General features: G+C 37.6%; 1 protein-coding gene and 1 long non-coding RNA gene across 20 annotated transcripts; one reads left to right on the top strand and one right to left on the bottom strand.

Annotated features, from left to right (window-relative positions):
- Window positions 1-6800: 6800 nt before the first annotated feature.
- LOC133728270 (uncharacterized) lies at window positions 6801-10568 on the top strand. 19 transcript variants are annotated; one of them, XR_009855758.1, is made up of 10 exons: window positions 6801-7013; window positions 7176-7420; window positions 8075-8100; window positions 8221-8286; window positions 8384-8471; window positions 8591-8698; window positions 9105-9176; window positions 9304-9407; window positions 10004-10107; window positions 10237-10568. It is a non-coding gene; the product is annotated as an uncharacterized LOC133728270 (long non-coding RNA). The 19 variants fall into 19 exon arrangements; XR_009855756.1 differs by having other exon boundaries at window positions 8367-8471; XR_009855746.1 differs by having other exon boundaries at window positions 8221-8292; window positions 8400-8471.
- Window positions 10569-10934: 366 nt separating this feature from the next.
- On the bottom strand, window positions 10935-11564 carry LOC133728268 (uncharacterized). The gene is made up of 2 exons (XM_062155666.1): window positions 11417-11564; window positions 10935-11254 (listed from the first exon to the last, which is right to left on the bottom strand). The coding sequence occupies exons 1-2, from the start codon at window positions 11515-11517 to the stop codon at window positions 11035-11037; spliced, it is 321 nt and encodes a 106-aa protein (XP_062011650.1). The 5' UTR covers window positions 11518-11564; the 3' UTR covers window positions 10935-11034.
- Between the last annotated feature and the right edge of the window lie 727 nt (window positions 11565-12291).

The raw sequence follows: 12291 nt of genomic DNA, 5'->3' as shown, positions 1-12291 counted from the left end.
TTTTGGGAACTCTTGAAGCATCTCTGTGCAACCAAGTAGCATATTTCAACTGCTTCCCCAACTTCTCCACAAGCTTGAAAGATGCAGCTCACTGTCTCCGACTGAGAGTCAAGACAGATGGCATATCTATGAAAAATGATATGCAAGAATTGGCAATAGTATACAGGATATACTATAAACTGATGAGTACTACAGTAGAGCCAAAGACAAGGATATCAAACATCCCTGGTCTTACTACTGGATTCCTCACCAGTCAGAAGAACCATTCACAACAGATCCACAAGGTTACTTGGAATGAAGTAACGTTTCCTATTGAATGGAAATTATCTGGTCCGAAGCTACCAGCAGAAAGTGCAAAAGCTAAAATTTATGAAAGCAGAAAGACTGGAGAAATCAGTCTAAATTTTGACAATCACAGAAAAAGTGATGTCTGTCCTGAAAATATCAAGATAAACAAAAATCTTCTCAGAAGAAGCTACAGCACGAGAGAAGCTAGTACTAGTGGCACAAAATCCACTATTGAAGATCCAATTACTGAAGAAGACCTTGAAGCTGATTTAAACAGACCAGTCAATATGCTTAGAGCACAAAAGCTCTATGATCTCTATGAAGAAGCAGAATTCTGTGAAAATCCAGAAAGATTAGAAAAACTAATCGAAGAAATGAAAAATTTCAATCCAGGAAAGGAAAGAAAACTCCTGCCCTACCAAGATGTTGAAATGGAAGAAGGAGAAAGCTCCAAAACTTCCATCACCAGAGAAAAAGGAAAGGTGAAACTCCCTATACAGAAGGCCCCCACGGGCAGAGATGGAGAAAGAAATTCTCAAAGATTTGTCCCAGAGGACAAGATACCCAGAGTACCAATTACCAATTTTGGTATCTGGCTAGATCTGGATAAAACTCTAGACAAGAGAAAAACTCTTGACCAATGGGTAGACAGCCTGATGATGGCATCTGCTCTCACCTTTGGAAAATTCGAAGCTCCTGATCTTCAGATGTACTTTGAAACTACTCTCACAGGAGTAGCAAAGAAATATTATTTCTCTTTCAAAGAAACGGCCAGAGGAAAAGAATGGCTTGAAGATATCAAAGCTTCAAAATCTCCGTATGATTTTGCAGTACCCCTGTACGATCAGTTCTGTGGAGATTCTGCAAATATGAGTGAAAAGGCCAGAGAAACGGCCAAATCAAATATCTATGCTCTCAAAATTTGTGACATGAGATATTTTGAAGAATACTTGAATGAATTTCAAGAATATTACTGTACAATTGGTGAACTAGAAAGCACTGATCTAGTCAACCTGTTGCACAGGAAACTCCCTGAACCTTGGAGAACAGCTGTGCGAGAAAGCATAGCAGAAAAACCAATTGAAAGATTTTCAGTTGGAGGAATTGCCGACAGAATCCGGCAATTACTGAAAGAACAATGCAAAGCCAATCTTAGAGCTAAGATGGCCAAGAAACAACTCAAAGGAGTTGAAAATTTCTGTTACGGAATACTGGATATGCCAACCAACTGGGGATGTCATGAATCCAAGTTCTACAGAAAGAAGAAATGAAAATATTACTCTAAAAAGTTCAAAAGGAGTAATCAAAGAAAGAATTGGAAATTCAAGAAAAGTTCCAATTACAAAAAACAACAGGATGAAGATCCAAAAAAGAAATTCTTCAAGAAAAAGAAGAATACTCATCAACATAAACAACCAAGCAAGAAAGCTTGCAGATGTTGGTTATGTAAAGCTGAAGGGCACTATGCCAATGAATGCCCGGAAAAGGGTAAAAAATCTTCTACTAAAGCTCTTTTTGAAGAATATGAGCATATAGTAGAATCAGCAAATATGAAAGGCTACGAATTAGCCTATTCTGATGATGAAGAAGACGACAGGTCAGTTTACTCTGCCTGGTCTGAAGAAGAAGATTCATCTGAGTCTGAGACAGATTCTGAAGTAGAGTACTTCGAATCCAGACAAATGAATATTTTGAAAATCAAAAACTGGGAAGAAAGTAAGACAGAATCTTTACTGTCTTCTTATCAGGTGAACCCTGGTACATTCGTTTGTGACTACTGCTTATGTCACGAAAAGAATGGTCTCCCTATGTTTTGTGAAGAGTCAAAAAAGACTTATCACAAAGAATGCTTCATAGCTGAAGCAAGAAGAAAAACCAAGAATGGACTTGTCAGCCATCTAGTTGAACAAGAATATGAAGAATATTTCTCTGAGAAAAAAGAGAAAGAAACCTTGTTCCGGGAAACCATGGAACCATCTTCCTCGAAAAAGGAAGATATCATCGAAGAAAAAATAGAGGACAACTTTGAATTGGTTGAAATACCAGAAAAGGTAGAACTGGTGAAACCACCAGAACCTGTTCATCTCTTAGAAAAGCAAGAAGCAGCTATAACAGTTACTGAAACATGGGATCTACTTGGCCAACCTTCTGGCAAGTTTGATTATAAAGTCCGATATGACCCTCCGTCATGGTTCAGTAATCCAGATAGCAAAGAGATAATTCCTACAGACTGGGATGATACAAAACCTTCTAGTTTTGATAAATCTCCCACTCAGAAAAATGTTCCAGTAGAATGTAAACCATTCATTCCAAAGAAACAAGCTCAAGAAAATGAGCTTCAGCAATCGAAAGTCGTCTCTACGAGTAGATACAGCAACTACATAGAGATTGGACTAAAATTCCCTGATCATAAAAAATATCATCTACATGCCTTTGTAGATAATGGATCAGGATTTACAGTTGCAAAGAGATTTGCAATTCCAGAAAAACTCTGGAAAGAAGAAAAGAAAACAGCTACTGGTGTTACTTTCGATGGAAGCCATCTCACCATGAATAAAGTAGCAAAAAATGTTCACATCACCATTGGTGGAGGAACATTTATCATCCATAACGTCTGGCAATCTGAAGGCCAAGGCGCAGATTTCTTGTTGGGTAATGATTTCATTCTCCAACAGAGATTTATTCAGGATGAAGAAGCAATCGGCTTCAGAAAAGGAGAACGGGTGTTCTGGGCTGATAGGCTTACTCAGGCCAAAAGTATTGTAGGTCCAAACTTTACTACCCAATATCAGAGATCGCAACAAAATAGTGGTGATCTTACCCCCTACAAACCCAAATTTGAACCCATACTCCAAATCAAACAACAAGAAGAATTATTTGTTGAAGAATCTTCTGAAGAAGAAGAAGAAGCAGAAATTAGTGAAGAAGAAGAAGCTAGTTTCATTCATGAGCATAACCTCAAGCACTTTCAGAATAAGCTTGAGTCTCAGAAAATTCCCACTCTTGAAAAAATCAAGAAACTACTCGAGCAGAACATCGATGTAAACCCTCAGAAGTTTTGGGAAAAAGACCCAGTGGTCTGTGAATTAAGATTACATGACATGAATGCTATCTGTCATGTCAAAGCCATTCCTCAGTACAAAGAGGAAGACCAAAAAGAATTCAGAAAGGATATTGAAGATCTCCTGAACAAGAGATTAATTCAACCTTCCACTAGCCCTCATCATGCTCCAGCATTCTACGTAAGAAATCATGCAGAAACCCTTAGAGGAAAAGCTAGAATGGTTATTGACTACAGAGATGTCAATAAGAAGACTGTCAAAGACGGCTATCAAATTGCTCAAGTACGAGTATTGATTAACCAGCTCAGAGGAGCTAAGGTCTTTTCAAAATTCGATGCAAAGTCGGGTTTTTGGCAGGTCAAGATGCATCCTGAGAGTATACCTCTTACTGCATTTGGAACACCGCAAGGACATTACGAATGGTTAGTGATGCCTTTTGGTCTCAAGCAAGCTCCTTCAATCTTCCAAAGAAAGATGGACAACATCTTCAAGCATGTCGCGGAGTTTTGCGTCGTCTACATAGATGACATTCTGGTCTTCTCCAAAAACAGAGAAGAACACATGAAACACCTCCATGAGGTTGTAAAGCTGATAGTTCAGCATGGAATTATCCTAGGTGAAAAGAAAATCTTCTTTATCCTTGATGAAGTTGATTTCCTAGGAATAAATATCAAGAATGGAGTGATAAAACTCCAACCTCATATCCTTGAGAAAATCTGGAAATTCCCAGATAAACTACCTGATGCCAAAAGTCTAGAGAGATTTCTTGGTGTCATAAATTATGGGAGAGATTTCATCCCCAAGATCTCAGGGTTAACAGCAATGTTATCGCCTAAAACGAGTTCCAAAAGAAAATGGAACTTCACAGAAGATGATGAAAAAACTGTGAAGCAGATAAAAAATCTCTGCAAAAACCTCCCTCCTCTTCAACAACCAGAAGAGAATGATGAAATTATCCTCCAAACAGATGCGAGTGATAATTACTGGTCCGGTGTAGTTCTGGCGAAAGCACCTGGAACTAACATTGAAAAGATCTGTAAATTTTGTAGTGGCAAGTTCAGCCCTGCAGAACTAAATTATCCCACAGGGGAAAAAGAAATTTTAGCTGTTAAGAAAACTATTTTAAATTCTCCAGCTTTCCTTGGAAAACCCTTTACTGTCCGCACCGATTGTGCCAGAGTAAAGAATTTCAAAAATTTCAAACTGGATAAAGCTGCTGATAGAGGAAGACTAGCTAACTGACAATTATTCCTTAACCAGTATGATTATGTTGTTGAATTAATTGCAGGAAACAAGAACTATCTTCTAGACGCCTTAACAAGAGAATTAGCCATGTTCAGCAAAAGGAATGATGACGACGACGAAGGTCGCAATCCCAGAAGCAGAAGAGCTGGGAAAGAACATGAAACCAATGAGGATCCCAAAGAAAACATCCTCAAGAGATTCCTGCTAAGTCCAAGAGGCTTAGCCACAACTGATCAATCCCAGGGTAAAGGATTGACTAGCCCGTCTCAAACGGCAGACGGTAAAGGCTTATCAAGACCGTTGACGGCTGTTGCTTTGCCAAAAAGCAAACCTACTCCAACTGGAGTAATAAATGTTTTCAATTATGAACTTCGAACTTTTGATACTCCTGTGTTCAGAACTGGCAGGAGATTAGCTTACCACCAGAAGGCAATTCTGGATAATCTTTTATTTGCCTTTCAGGAAAGAAGCAGTGGTCTAATGTTTCCAGCCCTATTTGCATTAGCTGAAGAACTATACGAGAATGCTAGACCACAATTCGAAGAGCTACAGCAGAGTGCTGTCAAGAAAGAAAAAATTAACTTCCTTGAAAGTCCAGAAAGTGCTAGGGTCCCTATCATGGCACTCACTGAAGCAGACTGGCATAAATTCCACAATCTAATAGGAAGGCACAATTCAGAAGACCTAGTTCCTCCAACCCTCTTCATCATCGCGGGACCATATGTTGGAAGATACCTGGTAAATGTTCAGAGTGAACATCCACAAGAACACAAGCTTTGGCTTGTTGAAAATGGTTTTGTCCATAATCTGTGGACCAAAACTAATGATGATCTAAAAGGTTTGCCACCCATCATCGTCAATACAGTCAAGAATGTTAGAAAAACAGACTGTGAGCTTCGTCTGAAGTTTAGATCCACCCCTCCAGAATGGATCCGGCAAGCAAATGGTGAGGTTGAATATATTGCTCCATATCACTATGTGAGAATTATTCCAAGACAATATCTGCAACTTGCCTGTGTTGGGTATAATGGCCAACCAAACTCTAGCATCCCATGGATGAAGGCCATGACCTTGGAATACATAAAGAAGATCATCTCTGAAGACCTCAGCAATACCTTCCTGGCAGTAGGAGAGAAGATTATTATCACTGCCTACGATCATCCTGACGTCGTCAGCAGTGACCTATTCCTATCTCTCACCCGAAAAGAGATAGACTCAACAATGACATGCATGCAGTGGATGGATAAACTTGAAAACGACAACCACTACAAGATGTATGTCGACACGGACGTAGAAGACAATGCTACAACAGTTAGACGGGCCCAAACAGACAATCACTCGTTTGTCTTTGGCCACCACTCAGAGACTGATGAGAACATGTAGCAGCTGGTGCAAGAAAAAGGCATCAAAAACAAAAAAGCAACTGTTCCCTTTTCAAAAGAAACTTTTGCTTTTCAGAAAAGAAGAAGGTGAAAAACATTTCACCCAGATGCTTTTGCTTTTCCCTGTCCGACCTCCATCATCAGGAGCACTCAGAAAAGCAGAAGATCACGGAGTTTTCCTGTACACTTATGAATTTTGAATTCTAGTTTGAGTTCCGCTCTCTATATAAAGAGCTTTAGTTTCATTTGTAAGGCATTCGAAAATTGAGACAGAAATATATTCTCTCAAACAAGAAAGCCATAGTAGCAGTTTGCTCGTCCTTTCTATCATTGTTTGAAGGGTGCTTTCATTACAAGTAAGTAACTGTAATCATTCTTATGGATAGCTAAACAGCTTCTTAGCTGTTTACCTGAGAATGAGGCTCTGAATTTCTGTATTCATGTTAAATAAATAAGTTCTATATGAAGCCCAATATGTAGTCTGAAAATATATGTTTAAGTTTCTGAATACTGCAATTTTTTCTGTTTATTAGTTTCAAGCTAAGATTGACTATTCATGAAGCCTAGAACAGCAGTGATTCCGCCCTGAAAGTAACCGTTTAGACAGGATGTCGTTAGGTGAAATATGGCATGTTGAAGGCTAGATCTATGCTTTTGAATTTTACATTAAGGCTTGATAATTATGTGAACAGATAAAAGTAGAAAAAAAAAAAAAGGTTGGAAAAGAAAGAGGGACACGTGTAGGATACTTAGAGGAGCATCCAAAACCTGGTCAGGAGGTGCTAACCACACCTGGTCAGCCAAGTACTATTCCAATATTTATTATTAAGATCGAAGAATACGAACATGCATTCTGTATATAAACCTAAATTCTGCCAAAAACCCACGAGCTCTATCAGATCAGAGCCTCCAATCTACTGCCGCGTCTGAGCCTTAGCTAGAGTAGAGATGAAGGTTGTCGCTGCATATTTGCTCACTGTTTTGGGCGGCAACGCCAGCCTCTTAGCCAAGGACTTGAAGACCATTCTCGCCTCCGGTAACTTTCGATCTTAGTTTCTTCAATTTCATTCCAGATCTGTACAACTAATTGTTCTTGCTTTGGTTAGGTCTAATAGTTCATTTCGTACTGTTTCTGATTTCAGTTGAATTAACTGAACGAAAAATTTGAACTGATTCAATTGGAATTGTAACTGCACAGCCATATTAGTTATCATTGGATCTGTCACTTGGTGATGGCTGATCTCCGGGCACCCCTTTTGGCTTTTTTAACTCTCACTTTGATCCTCGATTGAGTTCTGAAAAGCCAAAACCCCTTTAATTCTATGGTCTTCTGAGTGAATGGCTTCAGCTCTTTTTGCAAGGACTCTTTTGGGTCATCGCCTTTTTCACTCTTCTGCACACTCTCTCTCTCCAAAGCCCCAAATCCTCACTTCCCTGCTCAATGTAAATCTCTTTTCCCTCTCTTTTTCTGAGTAATCTTTTATTGGGTTTCTGCTTAATCTTCAATTCTGTTTGTAAAGTTTGTTGCTTTTGATGATGTTCTGAATCCATCTCTGTAAAGTTTTTATCTGGGTTTTAGTATCAGTGAATTTGAGATGCAAAGTCTTTGGTTTGGAGCGTTTTTGTAGTGGTTTACTAACATTGGTTCTCATTGTTTAATCAATCAGTGACTTGTAGTATGTAGTGTACTATTGTGAAGGTGTTTAGTGTAATTGTTCTGTACATGCACTCAGTTCCTGACTATGTTCATTGACCCCTAAACTTGGTTTTCTTGGAGATTTCTTGTTTGTATCCTAGATTCTTGTTTGATTATCGTTGTGACTTAAAGCATTTGAGTTGGTTAACTATGCAAATGCATAGTTCTGTGCTGTGAGTTATTGGATTTGCGTTAATTTGAAAATCATATAGTGCTAGGAGATTGGTTGGTTTAGTTGTTTCTGTCTTATTTACAAGATTTCTTCTTTAATAATAAGCAACATAAACCAGGTCATTAGATATACTGTTGATACTATCTGTAATGTACCATGAGACTATCTGAAAATGTTTACTTTTTCTCAAATGCTAGTGTTATTACTAATATGTTTGCCTTGTTTACAGTGATCTCACGAGGAATTTTCTTAGTGGTAATATACTGAGTGAATGGGCTTCTGCAAAGTTGGAATATTTGTAAATTCAGTTCTTAACTCCATATTCTTTGTTGTCCAATAATGACTTATAATGATTGAACTTTGAGTAAACTGCAGGTCCTTTAATGTGAACAACTTAACTGGACCAATCTCTGTCTTCTTGGGATACATCAGCAATCTAAAGTACTTGTATGCTCTGCCTCTATCTCCATCTAATTCTTCATTGTATTTGTTAAATCAAGTTTAATTTTTGTTTGATTTAGCCTCCTTTGATGAAAAGGAGAACATGTTTTCAGGAACCTTGAGACTAACATGTTTTCTGGAACTGTTCCTCCTGAGATTGGGAAGTTGGTTAACTTGTAGAATCTGTAAGCTCCTTTTCAACACCAGTTTGTTAATTTTTTTTTTATAAGTATTAACTAGCTGAATAAGCAAGTACCAACTAATAAGTTGGCTCTGGTGTCAAACTTAATGGCATGTCAACCAGGAACTGCATGAGAGAGTATTAGTATTGAAGGCTTGAAGGTGCAATATTGAAACGTTGCTCATATTTGGATAAGAGAACGTACAGTATACTATGACACTATCTTAAATGGTAACTTGTTATACGGACAATGTAAATGTACATTTTTGAATAAGCCTGTGTTCTACCTCTTTGTTTATGTTTTCTGTGAACTTTAGCCCTTACCTTTTGACTACACTGCCTTTATCTTATCTATTAGACATTTTGAAGTTCCTTTTATGCAACTCTTTTGCTGCGTCCACATGTTAGATTTCCCACTTTGTGATGTGTCATAATGTACTGCTAGTAATCTTAAAACTAGAGATATGAACAAAAGTAAGACTATTTGTCCACATAAAGGTAGAGGAATATACCAGCAAAAGCGTCTAGCTCAATTGTTAGAAAGTTAGTCAAGTTAATGCTGTAGTGATTGTTAATCAGTGCAAGTTTGATATAGTGCACTAAATCCCTGTGTTGATTCTGAGGGTTTTTATTGCAGTGGTTGTAATTGTTTCTTATATCAATGCTGTGATTTGGTGTTAAAGCATCTTTCAGTCATGCAAAAACATAGGTATGCTGCTACACCATTACTACGCAGCTTTGCTATTTTGATTTCAGATTGAAGATAAGATTATTGAATCCCTGGGTAATATTAGATTGACAAGATTTTTTGGTTTATTGGAATCCCTACAAACCAGGCTGAGGGACTTTTAGTGGAGGTGATGCTCTAAACCCTGAAAATAAGGTGTTAATTGATCGCTGGATGTTGGAAAAGATGAAGGATGACGAACGCCTCAATGAGGTATTTTGTATCAGTGTGATCAACTGTATGTTTGATAGTAGTAGATGTTTGCTGCTTTAAGGTGTGATATATACTTATTTTTGTATTAGATGAGTATGCCAATTTATTAATTGCGTACATATTCTTGCCACTATCAATGGTATTTATAAATTCTAGCATCACAAATGAATATATTTATAAATTCTAGCATCACAAATGAATATATTTATAAATTCTAGCATCACAAATGAATAACACTGCTTTACTTTGTAGACATGGGCTTGACCCTTCTTTACCAGTATTTATAAAAATTTGACATAAAGCCTCCAAAAAAAAAATATGTGATTCCCACATATCATTTTATTGCTAAGTCATGTAAGTGGTAGGACTACTTTGTTTTTACAGTATATGGTCTGTGAGTATATGCAAAGAGGGTTGAAGTTCTATCATTCTTGAAAGTGAATTCATTATGATTTAGTTGCCTCTTTTAAATAGTACCTATGATCTTTCTACAAAATATAACGTAGCTTCACAACTCCTTTACATTAAAATAAAAGAACCAAACTTATTTGATTATATTCAACATGCCTGACCATAATATTCAATTACTAATACAGGAAAGAGTACATTCGGAGATGGTGAGAACTTTCGATATTGAAGCTATGAGGACAGCCGCTCCACCTGCACTCGTTGTGTTTAAAAGCCTCAAAAGTTTATCAGAGTATGCTATACTAACATGGATTTGTATCAATCTAATACAAATATATGAGATTTGTATCAATCTAATACAAATATATTTCCGTCCCATGTCATGAACTTTCAGTCTTAACAACATATTTGCATGTCTTAGGTGTTGAAGTCCCAGAATCTGTGATGAACTTGACTTCGAAAAGGGGTTCTTTAGCCAGAAAGGCAAGAAAGAATGCAGAAAGCATTGTAAGAGACCAGGCAGGAATGGCAAGAGAGCAGTTTCAGATTGCTGCAAAAGCAGGATGTGATCTTGGACAGAAATGGTTGGAAAGACTTGACGAGGAAGAGAATCATCTATTGACCGAAGATTAGAAGATTAGTAGAGTATTCATTAAGTTATTTTTTCTAGTTCATTTTGTAGTCACTTCAGACTTATTTTGTATGTATATTAATGTATTTTAGTATGTAATATAGTCCTTTTGGTGATTTTCAGATGCTTTGGATAATTTGTTTTTTTGGATAGTTTTCAACTTTTAAGGACATAGATTATGAGTCCTTATAAGCAAAGGATGACACTTTCATTTTGTTTTGAGGACATAAGAAATGTGTCCTAGTAGGGAAAAGAGGACACATTTCTATTGATATGAGAACACGTTTTATTGTCCTCTAAAGGATACAAGGACACTTATTTTGCACCTTTGAGGACACAGTTTATGTGTCATAGTAGGGAAAAGAGGACACATTTCTATTGATGTGAGAACACATTTTATGTGTCCTCTATTAGATACGAGAACACATTACTTTGTTCTTTAAGGACACAGTTTAAGTGTCCTTGTAAGGAAAAGAGGACACTGAAAACAGTGTCCTTGTATGTGACTTATAATGACACCCGGATAGAGGACACATTTTTTTGGGTGTCCTTAAATGTAATAGAGGACTCATTTCCTGTGTCCTTAAATCATGTTATTGTAGTAGACGTAGCATCAGCAGTCTTGGTTGTATTACTAACATCATCGACAACAGTATTTCCTGCATTTGCTTTTCCATCTTCTCCATTATTCAATCTTCTGAGACCAACCACCTGATCTGTTCTCAAACTCCGGTCAGCGACTCTAAGTACCTGGTTGATTTGAGGAGGGCTCCCTGTATTAATTCCTGGCCTTTTGACAGCACATCTTCTGTATCAAATTAAGAACATTCTCATCAGTTAATGATTTCCGGACTACAAAGAACAAGACTGATTATTTGTTTATAGAATCATTATGCATGAAGATGCAGTGAAACTAACAGAAATAGATGCATAGATTGTACTGAAAACTTGAAAGGGTATATCAACTCACATAATTGCAACGTTCTTATTCTGCAGGATGCAAGGCTTGGAATTAGTGGGAAACATCTGGACCATGGTCGTCTTTGGCGTGAAGCTACTAACTAGAACCATGATGAGTAAAGCAAAGAAATTTATATGAATGTAATTTGCAGCTAAATTTCTTCTAATGATCAAATTAAGCCAATCGAAAAGCAACTTGTGAGGTCTGACTGGGGCGCCATGGTTATATTTATAGGCTAAGCTATGAGTACGTGGTGACTCTTTCCTCGAGTTACATTCAAACTCAGACAGCTTGAAAACCAACTCCCCAAAAATTCTAAAAAATACAAATTCTGAAACGAGTACGCGCCATAGTTCTGTGTACACTTAAATGTGGTCAACCATACAGAGGTCAACATAAGTTAACATATATTCCTAATTCCTATAAGGGGTTTCCATGGTCCCTAATCTTTAGACCTCGGTTTTGGACCAATGTTTCAAGAATAGAAGGTCTCAGATCGGGAAAAAAGAGAAAAAAAAAAAAAAAACAAGAAACAAAAAAAAAAGTCGAGAAACAAAGGAAAAAGCTCTCTCTCTCTCTCTCTCTACACACACCGCTAATATTAACATGACTGATTTGAGAGTTCTTTTATATAATAGAAACTGCCTAGTGATAAAGTAATCTGGGGTTCACATCCAAAATCAATTGACAATGGATGGAGTGGCCCAAACCCTTATAAACCCATAGGCAAGGTCCCATTTTTCTCATGTGGGATGTATATATATTCTCAACACGCCCCCGCACGTGTGGCGAATTTTCAAGCCATACACGTGGACAATTTTTGGGTGACGTGGAGCCCGTGTGGCCGTTAGGCATGCACACGTGGGTAACCCGCTCTGATACCA

The sequence above is a fragment of the Rosa rugosa genome, chromosome 2, assembly GCF_958449725.1.
Source record: "Rosa rugosa chromosome 2, drRosRugo1.1, whole genome shotgun sequence".
Lineage (NCBI taxonomy): Eukaryota > Viridiplantae > Streptophyta > Magnoliopsida > Rosales > Rosaceae > Rosa > Rosa rugosa.
Note: the sequence above shows the minus strand (reverse complement) of the source record. Positions and strands in the feature narration are given on the sequence as shown.